At 41.8% G+C, this 14,922-nt stretch overlaps 2 protein-coding genes and 1 long non-coding RNA gene across 3 annotated transcripts; all 3 read right to left on the bottom strand.

Moving 5' to 3' along the window:
- Positions 1-5,203: 5,203 nt before the first annotated feature.
- On the bottom strand, positions 5,204-6,328 carry LOC119083964. The gene is made up of 2 exons (XM_037193770.1): positions 5,656-6,328; positions 5,204-5,274 (listed from the first exon to the last, which is right to left on the bottom strand). Exons 1-2 carry the CDS (start codon positions 6,326-6,328, stop codon positions 5,204-5,206), a joined length of 744 nt encoding a protein of 247 aa, XP_037049665.1.
- Positions 6,329-12,012: 5,684 nt separating this feature from the next.
- LOC119083963 lies at positions 12,013-13,494 on the bottom strand. The gene is made up of 2 exons (XM_037193769.1): positions 13,400-13,494; positions 12,013-13,157 (listed from the first exon to the last, which is right to left on the bottom strand). The coding sequence occupies exon 2, from the start codon at positions 13,121-13,123 to the stop codon at positions 12,167-12,169; it is 957 nt and encodes a 318-aa protein (XP_037049664.1). The 5' UTR covers positions 13,124-13,157; positions 13,400-13,494; the 3' UTR covers positions 12,013-12,166.
- Positions 13,495-13,510: 16 nt separating this feature from the next.
- On the bottom strand, positions 13,511-14,688 carry LOC119083962. The gene is made up of 3 exons (XR_005088975.1): positions 14,611-14,688; positions 14,198-14,542; positions 13,511-13,555 (listed from the first exon to the last, which is right to left on the bottom strand). It is a non-coding gene; the product is annotated as an uncharacterized LOC119083962 (long non-coding RNA).
- Between the last annotated feature and the right edge of the window lie 234 nt (positions 14,689-14,922).

Raw genomic sequence — 14,922 nt, 5'->3', positions numbered from 1 at the left:
TTACCGTCGTTTCTCTCTACACTTTCAGGTGACGAAAGGAGAGTATTGAAAGAATTATTGGTTACAGTGCCGCGTATGGGATTTGCCGATCGTTATAGTATAGGGAAACACGCCGCTGCTTATGTTGATCTAGTCAATGAATTCCAAGCAAAAATAGAACATTTCGGCAATTAACTCCCAATAGATAATTTGAAATGTTTAATATCAATTTGATATTGATATTATCTAGTACGATCTAAGTTGACTGAACTGACTAAACATTGTTCATTGAATAAATTTCATTCGCAATAAATTGTCGTTTCACACAGACGTGTCTGTCTCTAAATTAATTATTTCGGTCACTTTGGAAACTTCGCTGATCCTGGAATTCTTACAGGTTGTACAATTCTTTACCCTTCGATGATTTGTATAGATTTGCACGATGGTTTTTTACTTGTCTCTTGAGCTAGGAGACTAAAATAATTCAAGCTCTGAGTTCTTTTCTCATAAAACAACTAATTTATTTTCCCAAATTAACACCGTATTTATAACAATCTTTTTCCCATAATCTATGTCTAGGTTTGATAAATTTTGTTATTATTTATTGTTTATGTTTACTGTTTATACTTCTTCGACTCAACAGTCAACTGCATTATTATTTTCATTATCAATGTTATGCTTGTACGCACCTTGTTGTTGACCTGAATTGTCAGTTTCCGTTGTTTATTCTATTTGCTAATATTTAAACACATTTCTTTATTTATAATATTTCATGGTAATTATGATGATTTGGTAATTTATTCTGTTTATCTCAATTCAAACATCAATGTCCAGATTGGACATCCTCCCGCTCTTCAGCCTGTTCACTTTACAGGTTTCTTGGTGCCGCTTTTATGACAGCACTGAAAGTTGGTTTGTCATCACTGCCTTCGTTGAATTGTCGTTCTTCGTTAATTGGCTGACTGACATTTCCAAGTTCCACGTCATTCTCCTTTGGTGTTGGCTTGATGGATTTCTTTGATATCAATTTCCTTATTCGTGCAACCATCTTGAAAATCCAATAAGCTCTGGTGATGTATGCGATGAATAATATCAAAATTACTGCTACAGCTGAAATTCCATATGTGTACTGTTGCTGGTGACTGGTGTTTTTCCAAAACCGATTGTGTTTTCAGTTGTTTGATTTCTGATGTGATGTGGTTGAATTGATCTTTGTGATCTGCGTCAATCATTTGTAGATCCAATGAATTCTTTTCTACCACTTCACTTAATTGCATCATTGGTTGGAAATCGATGAATCCATCTGTCGTAACGCTGGATGTCGCGATGATCGTTTTCCCGTTGTAACTGGCTTCACATCCGGCTTCAAGTTCCATTATTCCCGACCCACTCAAGGTACTTGTGCTGACTTCCGTGTCACAAACAATGTTCAATGTGATTTGCTCTTTTCAGGTCGTAAATCCAACGATTTTCACTCCGTTAATTGTTGCCAGAAATCTTCATCTGTTGATGTTTTTATTTTACATGTTGGACTCAATGTTGTACGGCGTGCCAGCAGATCTCGTTCACATTTGCATTCGTTTGATTGTGCCGTGTTCCATGGTTTCGTTATGCCACATATTGTTGTTCCAGTTGATGGTTTCATGCATTTTTCCAATTCTTTCTTACTCAATTTGTAAAATACATCCTTTTGTAGGGTCATTAGCAAATATTCCGACTCTACCTGAATGAATATTCGTTCGTCCTGGTATTTTGTTGGTACCGGAATCAGATGAAACATTTGGAATTCCCATTGTTGATATAAGTGGAATTTGCATCTCTATCAGGATGAATCTATCGGTCACTCGGAATGCTTCCTCGGATCAATTCATAAAATGACTTCATGTCATGCTGGGGGTCTACCGGAAGTTTGCTGCCCATTGGTATGTAATCATTAATTACTGCTAATTGCTCTCTCAATTGTCGTGGGGTGAACAAATAGCTGCTTATGTGACCTTGCTGCAAATCTGTGAGTAGATGAATCATGTCCCGTTGTACACGTTCCACTCGTTCCAACCACAACGTTATGTACATTGTCCATGACAATATCTGATTGTGATTGCGATTCTGATCTGTCATGTTCTGCAAAGTTTCCATTGCCGTTGTTATTTTTTGATGATTTTTCATTCCTTCCATTTGTACGGTTTTCATCAGATTGACAGTGAGCTCAACCGTGTTTGTCTGTTTTTTCATCAGTTCCATCACATGATTGACGTCGGTTTTGGCAATCCAAATGTCCTTTTCCATGACCATTGCGTGTTTCCGCATCCATTATTCCGGAATAGTCGATTTCCGAGCCATCCAACACCGTCAATGACACCTCGTTTCTGACGTGATCCATGTAATTTGTTTTCTTGTATCAATTCGTTCATCGTGATGAGTGTTTTAAGTCGGTCGTTCAACATATTGATCCAATCGATACATGGAACCTCTTGATCCTTTTGGAAAGGATGCCGTGCACTTTGTTTCCACACTCTGATTGAATCTTTCAGATGTTTTATTTCCTTGTTAATACCTTGACAGATCGAATATGTTATCAATTTCCAATTTTGTTCGAGCTAAATTTGCTCTCCCCAGATTTTCGAAATAGATGCCAGCTTTGTGTTGGAACGGGCTTACTTTCATTGGCTCTGCTCCGCACATCAACATCAATCCAAATAAAGCTACCATCACAGTCATCGTATTTCGCCCTGGTCTTGGTCGCAATGAGTACGTCCTTGTTGGTGTTGGGGTTTTTTTGGTTTTTCCTGCTGAGATTGGACTATCTTGTGTCACGACGTTCGCTTGGGGAATATCCTCTGTTTCACTTAACAGTGGACACAATTTTACCACCGGTCTCGTCATTGTTGTTGCCTTTGGCGGATTTCCGGTCATTACCCTCAACGTTGCGACTCGTACTTTGCTGTCTGCCCAGTATGTGTTTCAATCACTCGTCCCAGCAACCATTTCTGAGGAGGTAGTTTCTCGTCTTTCACTGCCACCATATCTCCCATTTTCACGTTTGGTGTGCCATTTTGCCATTTATGTCGTTGTTGGAGAGTCGTCAAATACTCATTATTCCATTTATTCCAAATTTGTCTGTTCAAATGTTGTACATATTCCCAACGTTTGTTTCTTGTGATCATTCCGTCCAGTTTTTGTGGCTCTGGTGGTGCCATCAACGCATTTCCGATAATAAAATGTCCTGGAGTTAGAACGTCTAGTGAGTCAATGTCCGGACTCATTGCACAAATTGGTCTGGAGTTCAAACATGCTTCTATTTTGCTCAATAATGTTCCGTACTCTTCGAACGTCAGTGATGATGTACCCAATTCCTTCTTCAGATGTTCTTTCATTGATCGGACTCCTCGTTCCCAGAGTCCTCCAAAATGTGGGGTGGGCCGGTGGAATGAATTTCCAATCAACTCCCTTACATGCCACCTTTTCTGCCAATTGTTCGTTTATCACCTTGATCCAGTCTCGTTTCAACTTATTGACTGCCCCAACGAAATTAGTCCCATTGTCGCTATACATTGTGTCAGGTAGCCCGCGACGGCTAATGAAACGATCAAACGCGGCCAGAAATGCTGTTGTTGTAGCGCTGCTTACCAATTCCAGGTGAATTGCCTTTGTTGCCATACATACGAACCAGTGCAATGTATCCTTCTCCCATTCTTGCAGATCGAATACTTGACATTTTCACTTGTATTGGCCCTGCGTAATCCACTCCCGTATGTAAGAAACTTCTTCCTGGAGTCACTCTGGCAGCCGGCAAATTACCCATTTTTTGATGATGACTTTGCCCAGCAAATCTTCGACATGTCACACATTGATTGTAGGCTTCCTTTGCCATTCGTTTTCCTTGAATTGTCCAGTATTGTTTCCTCATCAGATTCATTACCAACTGTGGTCCGCCATGGGCCGTCATTCTATGCATTTGTCTATGGATCAATTTTGTTATTGCATGACCGTTTGGGCAAGATGATTGGATGTTTTTCTCCAAACGTCAGTGTCGTATTTTCCAAAACGTCCACCAACTCGTAGAATTCCCGTTTCGTCGATAAATGGATCCAATGACCGTAATTTGCTTTGCTTAGGTATGTCCTTATTTTTCCTCAACTGGTCCAGTTTCTGTTGCAAATGCTTCTTCTTGGCAGTTCTTGGTAATGATTTCTTTCATTTCTCTCAATTCTGACGCTGTCAGTCTTCCGGTTTTACGATGTTTAAATCGTCGACAGTACGCCATTACTCGAACCAGCCGGTCCCATGACGAGAATCTGTGCCAACTGTTCTCATTGATCGTGGCCACGTTGATTGCCACCGTACGTTGATATTCTTCCGGTGTTGGTATGATCACATCATCTCCCTCCCATCTTGAGGGACTATCTTTCAACCATTTCGGGCCTGTGAACCAAATGTGATCCATTTGTAATTCGGAAGGCATAATACCTCGTGACGCGCAGTCTGCTGGGTTGTCCTCTGATTTGACATATCCCCACGAGGTGAGTCATTGTTCAGTATCTCGGCCACTCGATTGGCGACGAATGTTTTCCAACGCTCTGGTCCTGCTCGTGTCCAGCCCAACGTAATCATTGAATCCGTCCATGCGAATGTTGGAACTTCTGGCAAGTTCAGTGCTTTCTTTGTTCTGATCATCAGTTGCCTCAGTAAAACTGCTCCGCATAACTCCAACATTGTCACCTGTAAACTGCTCGTTGTTCTTGATTCGGGTGTATACGACGGCAGAATATCCCTTTTCTGATGCATCACAAAATCCCACCAGAGCGCTTTCCATCGTCTCATTGTTCAACTGTATCCATCTCGGGATTCTCAATTTTGTAACGGATGGTAACTCCCTTTTGAATTGACTCCATTGCTCCACTATCGACTCTGGGAGTGGATCATCCCACCCAATTTCCTTCGTATATGTCTGTTGCATGATCAACTTTGCCTTAATCATGATTGGTGCCAACCACCCCAATGGATCGTACAGCTTTGATGCTTCTGACAACAATTCACGTTTTGATGTCACTCGTTGTCTGATGCCCATTGTACTTCAAAACCAAAATGGTCCGTTCGTGGATTCCATCGTATTCCCAGTGCTTTTGTGTCATCGGTTCCGATCAATTGAAGCCACCTTTTCTGTTTGTTCATCTGGAATCGTCCTGAGAAATGGCTTGATCATTCGATGTCCATTTTCGTAATGTCATTCCTCCGATTGCAATGCTTTGATCACCTCATCCTTTTCTTTGATTGCGTTTTCCAAACTGTTGCTTCCTGATATAAAATCATCGACATAGAAATCGTTTTGATCAAATTTTCCGCAATGGATATTCTGTCTTTGCATCGTCCGCAATCTGTCTCAACGTTCTTGTGGCCATAAATGGTGCTGCTGCTGTTCCAAATGTCGCTGTTGTCAATTGGTATTCTTTTATCGGCGTAGCCGGCTGCTCTCTCCACATATGGTATGGTAACGTTGATCTTCTGTATCCAATTTTATTTGCCGATACATTTTCTCGATGTCGGCCTGAATGCAATTTTGTGTCGTCTCCAACGTATCAATATCTCGAATAGATCACTTTGTTGGCGAGCTCCAATGTGCATGCATTGATTGAGGGATCTTCCAGTGCTCGTTTTGGCCGATGCATCAAACACTACTCTTCAATTTGGTTGTTAGACTATCTGGTTTTACAACGGCATGATGCGGTATGAAATACAATTTTTTCTCTGGGCTGAGCTTTGTCACTTCTTTCATGTGGCCCAAGGATAAATATTCCCTAATTACCTTTGTGTACTCTTCTTTCAATGTTGGATCCTGAGCGAATCGTTTTTTCCAACTGCAGGAATCTAGCCATGCACTTCCTCTGGAATTCCCCAACGTTTCTGGACCCATGTCTGCTTTGAATGGAATTTTTGCTATATATTTCCCATCTGTATCCTTTTTGATGGTGCTGGTGTAGAAATTTTCACATTCTTGTTCTGCGGCCGTCATTTCTCGTTCTGGATGCAATTCCTCGATTTCCCAGAATTTCGTCAGATCAATTTTTTCTTCACAATCTTCCCTTTTATCCAATGTACTGACCAAACATTTCACGGCCTGCGACTGCCACTGTCGATCAATTTTTCCGGACATTATCCATCCAATTTTTGTTTCCTGTGCGATTGGTTGCCCTTCTTGTCCCTTCACGAACCCTGACTTCATAATTTCGACAATGACGTCCATTCCCAATAGAATGTCCACATTACCCCTTGCGTAGAACTTAGGGTCTGCCCAGGTCAGTCCTTTCAAATGATTCCATTGGCTGGGGTTGTAGTCTTGATCTGGCAACATTTTAGTCAAATTTTTCAAAATGTATACATCTACCTCTAAACTCCAACTGCTTTTGAATCTCGGTGAAATTTTGATTGATGCTCTCTTTGTTTGACCAGTGGCTGCCCCGCCACACCAGTCACTTCTATTTCTGAATTTGTCAATGGTAGTTGCAAAATGTCAGCAGCTCTTCTCGTCATCATTGATCCTTGGGATCCTGAATCGACCAGAGCTCGTACTTTCCATTTTTTCCCATCCTCAGTTGTGACTTCAATCACTGCTGTGGCTAACAATATTTCCCTTGGTGTCAAGCTGGAATGTAGGACCACTACTTCTCCTGCTTGATTACCGTTATGCTTCCTTGCTTCGTGTAGCCAAGTGCTGTGTTTCTTGTCGCATTTCTTACACGGCTTCTTCTTGTCGCAACTCAATTTTTCTTCATGCTGGCGAAGACAGTTGAAAGCACAATTTATTCCTTTTCGCCAAGGTCCAGCGATCTTTAACCTCCATTTTTTTCCATTTTTCACAGGAAAATAGCTGATGTTCCTCTTTGCAGGCTGCACAGTTTGCCGAGTTGATCGAGGTCTGGTACGATTTCAATTGACCAGATTTCTGTTGCTCTGGTCGGCGATTGCTGCTTTCAATGCGTTCCATGATTCGGTATTGTTCCTCCATGAACGTTTTCAGTTGTGTCCACGTGGGTAAAGCAACCAATGTTCCGACATGCTTTTCCATTCTCGTTGAAACGTTTTCAGGGAACTTGTGTGAGATGCATAGCACAATCCAATCATCCCAATGTCCCGTTGGTCGTCCCAAATTGCTCAAAGCCAAAATGGCTTGATCCGTTGTATCCAACATCTTTTCAGAGATTTGGCCTCATTTCTTGGTGTTGGTTGATTCATCAGTTTGTCCAACAATTTATAAACAACCACCTTGTTGTTTTCATACCGGTTCGTCAAGCGATCCCAGGCACAACTCATGTTGACTTCAGAGATCGTTAAGTCTCCGATGAGGTCCTCTGCTTCTCCGGTCAGATTTGTTTTCAATATCTGCATCTTTTGGCTTTGTGACAGTTGCTTATTCTTCAAAACCATCGTTGAGAACAGATCTCTGAAGGTGACCCACTTGAAATAATCACCTCCAAATTTCGGAATCGTCACCCGACCCAATTTGACTCCATCCTTTGCACCCTGATCTTGCTGGAGTTGTCCTTGTAGAGTTACCAAAGCAGTCTCTACCTCTTTCTCCAGTTCATCGAATCTTTGGTTGTAAATCGCATTCATATTTCCAATCAATCCTTCGTGTTCCAACTCGATCCGATTCCAAATGTCGCCAATTTTCTTCGCCTTGATTGTCGCGTATTGAGGTGATATGGCGTTCAACCCTTCAGTTGCGATTTTCATGTTCAGGTCTGCCACTTGCCTTGCTATGGCGTCCAATCTTCCATATTGCGTTCGCATGTCCACATCCGTTTCGTATTGATCCTCTTCTTCATCATCGTTGCATACGATGTTTGTCAAGGCCGTATAATAAGCATTATAATTGTCAGTGACCATTTGTTTCATTTTGGAATAAGTGTCGTCGATGGTTATCTTGCTTTCCACTTCCTTAGCGGCGTTGTTGAAATCTAACCAAAGTTTAGCCAATTCTTGTAGACGTTTACGTTTATATTCTGCATGTTGTGATTGCTTGTTGCGTTTTTTGTGTTTTTCGAAAGCCTCACTTATTTCAACGGCCAATTCTTTTAGTTCTTCGACTTCTCTTGCCGACATTTTTGAACCTCTGCACTTCTTCGTCGATTTTCTTTTGTATTATCACTGACACCAGTTGATGTGGATGTGCTGCGTACTCACTCTCTTTGGCTACCTGGAGTCTTTCATTATATGCTTTGGTATTTTTCTTAGTTAGTTAGTTAGTTTGAGTGGGTAGAGTAAAACTCTGGCACCTAAGCCTCCAATGGGCCTGTTGTGCATACCCACAAATAGCTACCTACATTCTACATGTACGATTGAGGTAGTCCAATATGCTACGGAGAGGTAGGCTCCAGATGATGTTGTGCGGCAGTATATAGGCTCCTAGAGCTTTTGATCTGGCTGATACGTATGCCGGGCAAGTGCATAGGAAGTGTTCTGCCGATTCAATGTCCCCACAGTTAGGACAGCGGGGGTCATTGGTGATGCCCATTGTGTGAAGGTGTTTGTTGAGGTAGCAGTGGCCAGTTAGACTGGCGGTAAGTCTTCTAATGTTCCTTCTACTTAGCGATAGTAGGAATTTTGAATTTTTGGGAGAGATTTTGATACATTTTTTTGAGTGGCTGGCGAAGTTGATGGATGACCAGTATTTAGTGAACGTTTTCTTTTTCCATTTGTCAATTAAACCAATGAAAAATGATTGTGGGGCTTTTATGATTGGTTCTGGGCTTATGAGTGGTTTATTGACTCCTGCCTTCGCGAGGCTGTCCGCTATGTCGTTACCTTCTATGTTACTATGTCCTGGTACCCAGGTCAGAGTGACATTATTGTTAGATGCCAGTTTTTGGGTGAGTCTTCTGCAGTTAAGGACAGACGATGAGTACACTTTGTAAGCTCCAATTGATTTTAAGGAACTCCGACTGTCGGAACATATTAATATCCGTTTGTCTGACACGTTCTGGCCTATCAGTTCTTTGCAGCATTGGGTAATACCAAAAGTTTCTGCTTGGAAAATGGATCCGAAGGAACCAAGATGGAATGATTTTTCTATCTGAAGTTGTGGGCAGTAGATTCCAGCGCCCGCTAGGTTGTTATATCTCGATCCGTCAGAGTACCAGGTGATATTTATGTTGTTGTCAATGACCTCGTTGTTGGTCCAGTTTTCACGGGATGGAACCATTATTTTGAACTTGTTTTCAAAGCAATGTACTGGAGTGATAGCATCGTGTGGAAGTTCAAAGTGTGGCGATTCTGATTTCATTCTGTTCCATAGGTTGGCATGACCATAGGTGGCGTTACGGAGCAGTGATGATTGCTGTAATCTGAGGCAGGTGGATCTAGCGACGGCTTCTATATGGATATGTAGAGGTTCTATATTTAGCAGCGCTTCTAGTGCTGCAGTAGGTGTCGTTTTCACGGCTCCTGTAATACTTATAAGCGCTAATCTTTGGATTTTTGCAAGCTGTCTTTGTGCAGTTTCAACGTGGCAGCGGGCCACCATATGAACGCCGCGTACGACAGCATCGGTCTTACTATGGCTGTGTAGATCCACATTAGGACTTTAGGGCTTAAACCCCAGTTTTTTTCCGCATGCACTGCGGCACATCCATAGTGTGGCTAGTGCCTTACTTGTTCTGAAGTTTATGTGGAGAATCCAACTTAATTTTGGGTCTAGAATTATTCCTAGTATTTTAACGTAGGGTGAGAGGTTGATTACTTTCCCACAGATGGTTGGAGCTTTAAATCCAACTATTTTGGTTTTCCTTGTGAATAGAATGAGTTGGGTTTTGTCTGCATTAATTTCTTGGTGATGCTGTGCGCACCATCTTTCAATTATGCGAAACGCTGATTGCATTAATTCACAGAGCGTACTGACACAAAAGCCAATTAGTATAATTGTGAGGTCGTCCGCGAAGCTGATTGAGAAATATTTTGATTCATTTAAAAGTTTTAAGAGGCTGTCTTTTACCATAATGTATAACAGTGGAGGTAGAACGCCACCTTGGGGGCAGCCTTTATGAGTAATAACAGTGAAACTAGTAGAGCCCAGCTTCGCTGAGACGATTCTACTGTTTAGCATAGCGTAGATCCAGCTGGTGGTTGTGTTATCTACACTATGCTCTATGCATGAGTTTGTTATGGAGCAAAATGTCATGTTACTGAAGGCGTTCGATAAATCAACGAGACCTCCCAGTGCAAATTGCTTTTGTTCCAGAGCTTTTTCGACTTGATTAACTATATGGTGTAATGCACTCTCTGCTGATTTACGTGGTTGATATGCGTGTTGGTTGGGTGTATGGGAAATTGCTGTAAGGCTCCATCCCTCAGATATCTATCAACCAGTTTTTCAAGAGTTTTTAACATAAAGGATGTTAAGCTAATTGGTCTAAAAGATTTTGCTAATGTGTAGATAAGTTGACCGAGCTTTGGGATAAATACTACTCTAACTCCTCTCCAGGACTGGGAATGTGAATGAAGCTAATGCTTGCAATAAACATTTCGTAGATTAAGTCTATGGTAAGATGGAGGCTTTTTTGAAGCATCAATGGTATAATGTTGTCGATTCCAGGTGACTTGAGGGGACGAACGATTCAATCGCCCACTTTATTCTATCTTTAGATACAATTTTTCTAGCGATTTCTACATCACCTGCAGTAAGGATGTGGTCGGGCTTGTTGGTGGATGGATTCGGGAGAATGAGGGAGAACAACCAGGGAAGTGGTAGTCAAGCAATGTTTGAGAGTAGAGGCGCTATCTTCCGTATATTCCCAATGGGAGTTTCAGTGTGCCTATAGCACAGTGTGGGTCTTTCACCAGTGATTTGACGAGATGGGCGGACGCCGATGAGGAACTAATTGAGGAATAAGCTTGTTTTAACTGAAAACGCTGGTTATTTCTAATAGCTTTATTGTAGTTCTTTGAAGCAATGCGCCTAAAGGGCTTTGTTATTTTCATAAATTGGCCGATTGGGTTTGGCTTGGTTAAAGGTTTTTCTTACTTCTTTTCTGAGTTTTCTTAATTTCTGTAGTGAAAAAGCTGGCGCCTCTACTAGCTCGAATTATTTTTTCGGGACAGGCAGAGTTGAAACTGTTAGTTATTGCATCGTTCACCGAGTTTGCCACTCTGTCTAAATCTTCTTTGGAATGAATTTCCATTGCGCGTGGTAGTGCTTTGACATTAACTCATTGAATTTATCCCAGTCAGTGCAGATAGGATTTCTGAATTTTGCGTGTTCAACATAATCGTATTTAATGGAAAGTGATGCACCTGTGGTCAGAAGCTAATATTTTGTTCGTGACTTTCCAATTCTTTATCCAATGTGCTACATGGAAGGAGCTAAGTGTGATGTCAATGACTTCTTCCCTAATAGACGTGACGAATGTGGGCTCGTTACCCACATTCATCGTAATTAGTTTGAGTGAGTATGAACTCTAGTAATGAATCGCCTGTGCGTTACAGTTTTGTACTGCCCATACTAAGTGATGGGAATTAGCATCACATCCTGCGATTATTGGAATGTTGCTTGATTTGGAGTAATTGACGAGGTCAATTAATGCTTGAGTAGGTGGTAGGGAGTTTGTGTCGTACGGTAAATATACTGATGCTATGATAACGCGTTGTTCCTTCCCTTGAATGAAAAACTTGAGCAAAGCTGCTGTCAGATCGCCCTTACAAAGTTGACTTAATGGGAGGATGTTGCAATTTTTAGATACGAGGATACATGACCGGATTTTTTCAATTCCAATGTGGCTGAGAATGTTGAACTTGCGCGGGTCGAGGTTGTTAATAACATTCTTTTTCAGATATGGTTCTTGGACGAAGATGACAAAGTTGTTAGACTCGAGGCTAATGTTATTTAGCTCAGCTACCGCCGATTTTGAGTGTTGAAGGTTTATTTGAGCGAAGGCTAATTTGTTGTTCGACATTAACTTAGACAGATTTCCTTACCCGAGTCAGAATTAACTCTGCGTTAATAAATAGGAGTGACTGGTGATGTTGCGAACTTAATCGGTATTTGCTGATGATAATACTTATCTTACATCTTACTCGCTGCTGTTTGAGCTTGAAGAGAGAATGAAACAATTGGTTTGAGATCAAAGAGAGTAAGCCGTTTATTGAGCTGATTGTTGTAACGAAATAAATATGTGGCTTTACAAAAGCTAATTTATCACGGGTTGTTGGCATTGTTGTTAAGTACTATACGGACGCGTGTCATACCACAGTATGGACGGAAAGCTAGATCATTGAGGGCTGAAATGCAGCAGTCTTCCACCCCAATAATCCATTGCTGTTTGCCGTTTTGTGCCTTGGACCGGCTGTAAATTTTCCAGTTACTGGTATCGAGTGTTGGGTTTTGCGTGGCAATAATATTGAAAAAGTCGTTAGGGTCCGGTGCAGGCAGCTGAACAATTACTGTTCCACGAATTAACTTTGGGGGAGGGCCCGACACTACAGATCTGATGTTTGCGCCTTGCCAAAGGCCTTCCAATTTTGGGACGATGGCGACTACCCAGTCTCTAGTAGTCGTGTCGGTGCAAATGAGACGATAACGGCCTCTGTCTAGACCCGAGCTTTCAAAATGAAGAGAAGCCATACTCTCATCGGAGAATAGGGCTCGGGTGATGCTATTACCGATTATTTTGCCTTGAGATTCCGTAAACGTAAGGACACCATCTACGTTGGGGATGATATCCACTACAAATGATTCGGATGCTGCTACTGCTGCGGCTAACGGGAACATATTCGCAATTGATTTGAATTTTTTGATTGGAGCTTCCGGTACGGAGTTGGATTTTTCCAGACGGCGTTTAATCGATTCTGTTTTTGGAGTAGATGATAACGGCGCTTTGTTTGTCTCAATGGTAGTGGCTGGGGTATCGGTCGGTATGACGGTACTTAGGCTAATGGCTGGTGGAGCTGTGGCTTGGCTAATGACTGGTGGAGCTGTGGCTTGACCAATGGTTGGAGTGATAGTCACTGAAAGATTGTCGAGCTCACTCGATATGTTGTAGATGGATTGGTCTAACGATGGTGTAGGGTACTCTTCGTAGTTTGTCACTTCTTCTAGAAGTTGGTTTTCGGTGTATTCGTCGATCCAATTAGCTTGTGATGGATTATCGCTCATGACCCAGTAGCTAGTACACTGTGTGCTATTGTAGCTGAAAGGAGAGTACAGACACGTGGTATGAGTCGAGGTTAGTATGAAATTTCTTAAATAAGCACTGGAATGGGCGGAGGGTTTACTATAGTTAAACGTGCTGTCACTCATATAAGGTGAATGCCAAGGCTTTATTACTCTGTCTGGTAATCGAATGAAATGGGTAATTTCGGTCTGAATTGTGAGGTTATTAAAATTCCTAAATGGGGCTCGTACTCGAGTGAGGTTATGTTGTTTCCTTACCCTGTTAAACGGCAATTTATTCGATGAAGGCTCTTCCGGTGCTCCGAACGATTTGAGGATGTGTTGTGTAAGTTTGCGGCACTGCGATGCGGGTATGAGGCCTATTCGTGGCGGTGCCAATGAGTGTATGAAAATATGCAACGTAATTTCCAGGTACTGAAATAGATAATTTCGGTCTGAATAAAGTAGTTAACGCCACAGAATGGGGCTAGTAAACAGGTTCGAGCGAACATAAAACGAGGAGAGGCCTCAATGATATATTTCCTATTGTTGTGCCAAACCGAGTTGTCTTAGTATCTATCTTTGGCGTGTACCTTTGTAGGACGACTAGGTGGAATTGGTTGATATGTACGCCAAATTCATGAGAGTACCCGTATTGTGTTATTAAACTTATTAGTGTGATGCGAATTTTACAGAATAATATCGCGATACTTTGGTTTGAGGTACAGTAGGTATTTGCTTCACTTCTGATTGAACTTAGATAACTGAAACCGGTGATGGTTTGATTGTGCTTAATATAGCCGGACAGATACCAGTGATTCTGGCGCCAAAAAGGGAGCACGATTAACAAAAATACCACTGAGAGAGTTCTTGCTATTATCGTGTATCTAAAATAGGCAGGAGATGAATATAGATTGTACTTTGGAGGGAAAGTAGAATTTGCAGTAGTATGGGTTACTGAGTATCTCGTGTCAATGGAGATACGAGAGAGTATAGATTGCGAACTTGCATTAAGTTCGAAGGTGCAGCCCGAAGGCGTGAGAAAAGTACTTGTAAATATTAGCACAAAGTACTTACCTTCCGAGAGATTTGTAGTGGTGGAGATGCCAATCTTTCGAATGTAGTGTGAGCGTGGTGGGTACCCGTGTGTTGGTGCCATTTCACTCGTGTAATGCTCCGAGAGAATGCTTGTTAGGTGATGGATGGTTGAAACTTTGTGGCCGGACGGAACATATTTGTATGTGTGTGATATGGCGGCTGGTTATAGAAAACTAATTTATGATGCAATTTTCAAGGTTCGTCTAGCAGCAACACCAATATGATATAGCTGGTCGATGAGATTCCTTGGTCTTTACACTTCACCAAATTAGACACAAAACTTTATTTGATCACCTGCGGTCCTTTGCACTAACTAGAAAACAACTTTTTACGGAGCGATTGTGAAACACGTCTTCACTCTGTCATGCGTTATACAACTATATTTTTCTTACCAACAACCTTGTTTATTTGTTCCAACTGCTGTCCAAACGATCCTTTTGACTGCTCGCGTCCTACCGGTTTAGGATGGGGCTTGTCTCTTCGTTAACCAAAGTTTTTTTCGTTGTGAAGTGCGACACTCTCGCCTTCATTGATTCTCTGCACCACTGCTTCGACCTTGCGACCGTGATGTGTGGACTGTATTCCGTTTTTTTTCGAGCACCATCCGGCTCGAAGGACCAAGTCAATTCTTTACCCTTCGATGATTTGTATAGATTTGCACGATGGTTTTTACTTGTCTCTTGAGCTAGGAGACTAAAATAATT

This window comes from Bradysia coprophila, unplaced genomic scaffold (genome assembly GCF_014529535.1).
Source record: "Bradysia coprophila strain Holo2 unplaced genomic scaffold, BU_Bcop_v1 contig_714, whole genome shotgun sequence".
Taxonomy (NCBI): Eukaryota; Metazoa; Arthropoda; class Insecta; order Diptera; family Sciaridae; genus Bradysia; species Bradysia coprophila.
The sequence above is the reverse complement of the archived record's forward strand: the minus strand, read 5'-3'. Positions and strand labels throughout refer to the sequence as shown.

Coding starts and splice junctions, on each gene's coding strand:
- LOC119083963 (XM_037193769.1), bottom strand. CDS start 13,123: ATGAGCGATAATCCATCACAAGCTAATTGGATCGACGAATACACCGAA.
- LOC119083964 (XM_037193770.1), bottom strand. CDS start 6,328: ATGTTGCCAGATCAAGACTACAACCCCAGCCAATGGAATCATTTGAAA. Junction 5,275..5,655: donor TCTAACAACCAAATTGAAGA/GTAGTGTTTGAT, acceptor ATTTTATATCAG/GAAGCAACAGTTTGGAAAAC.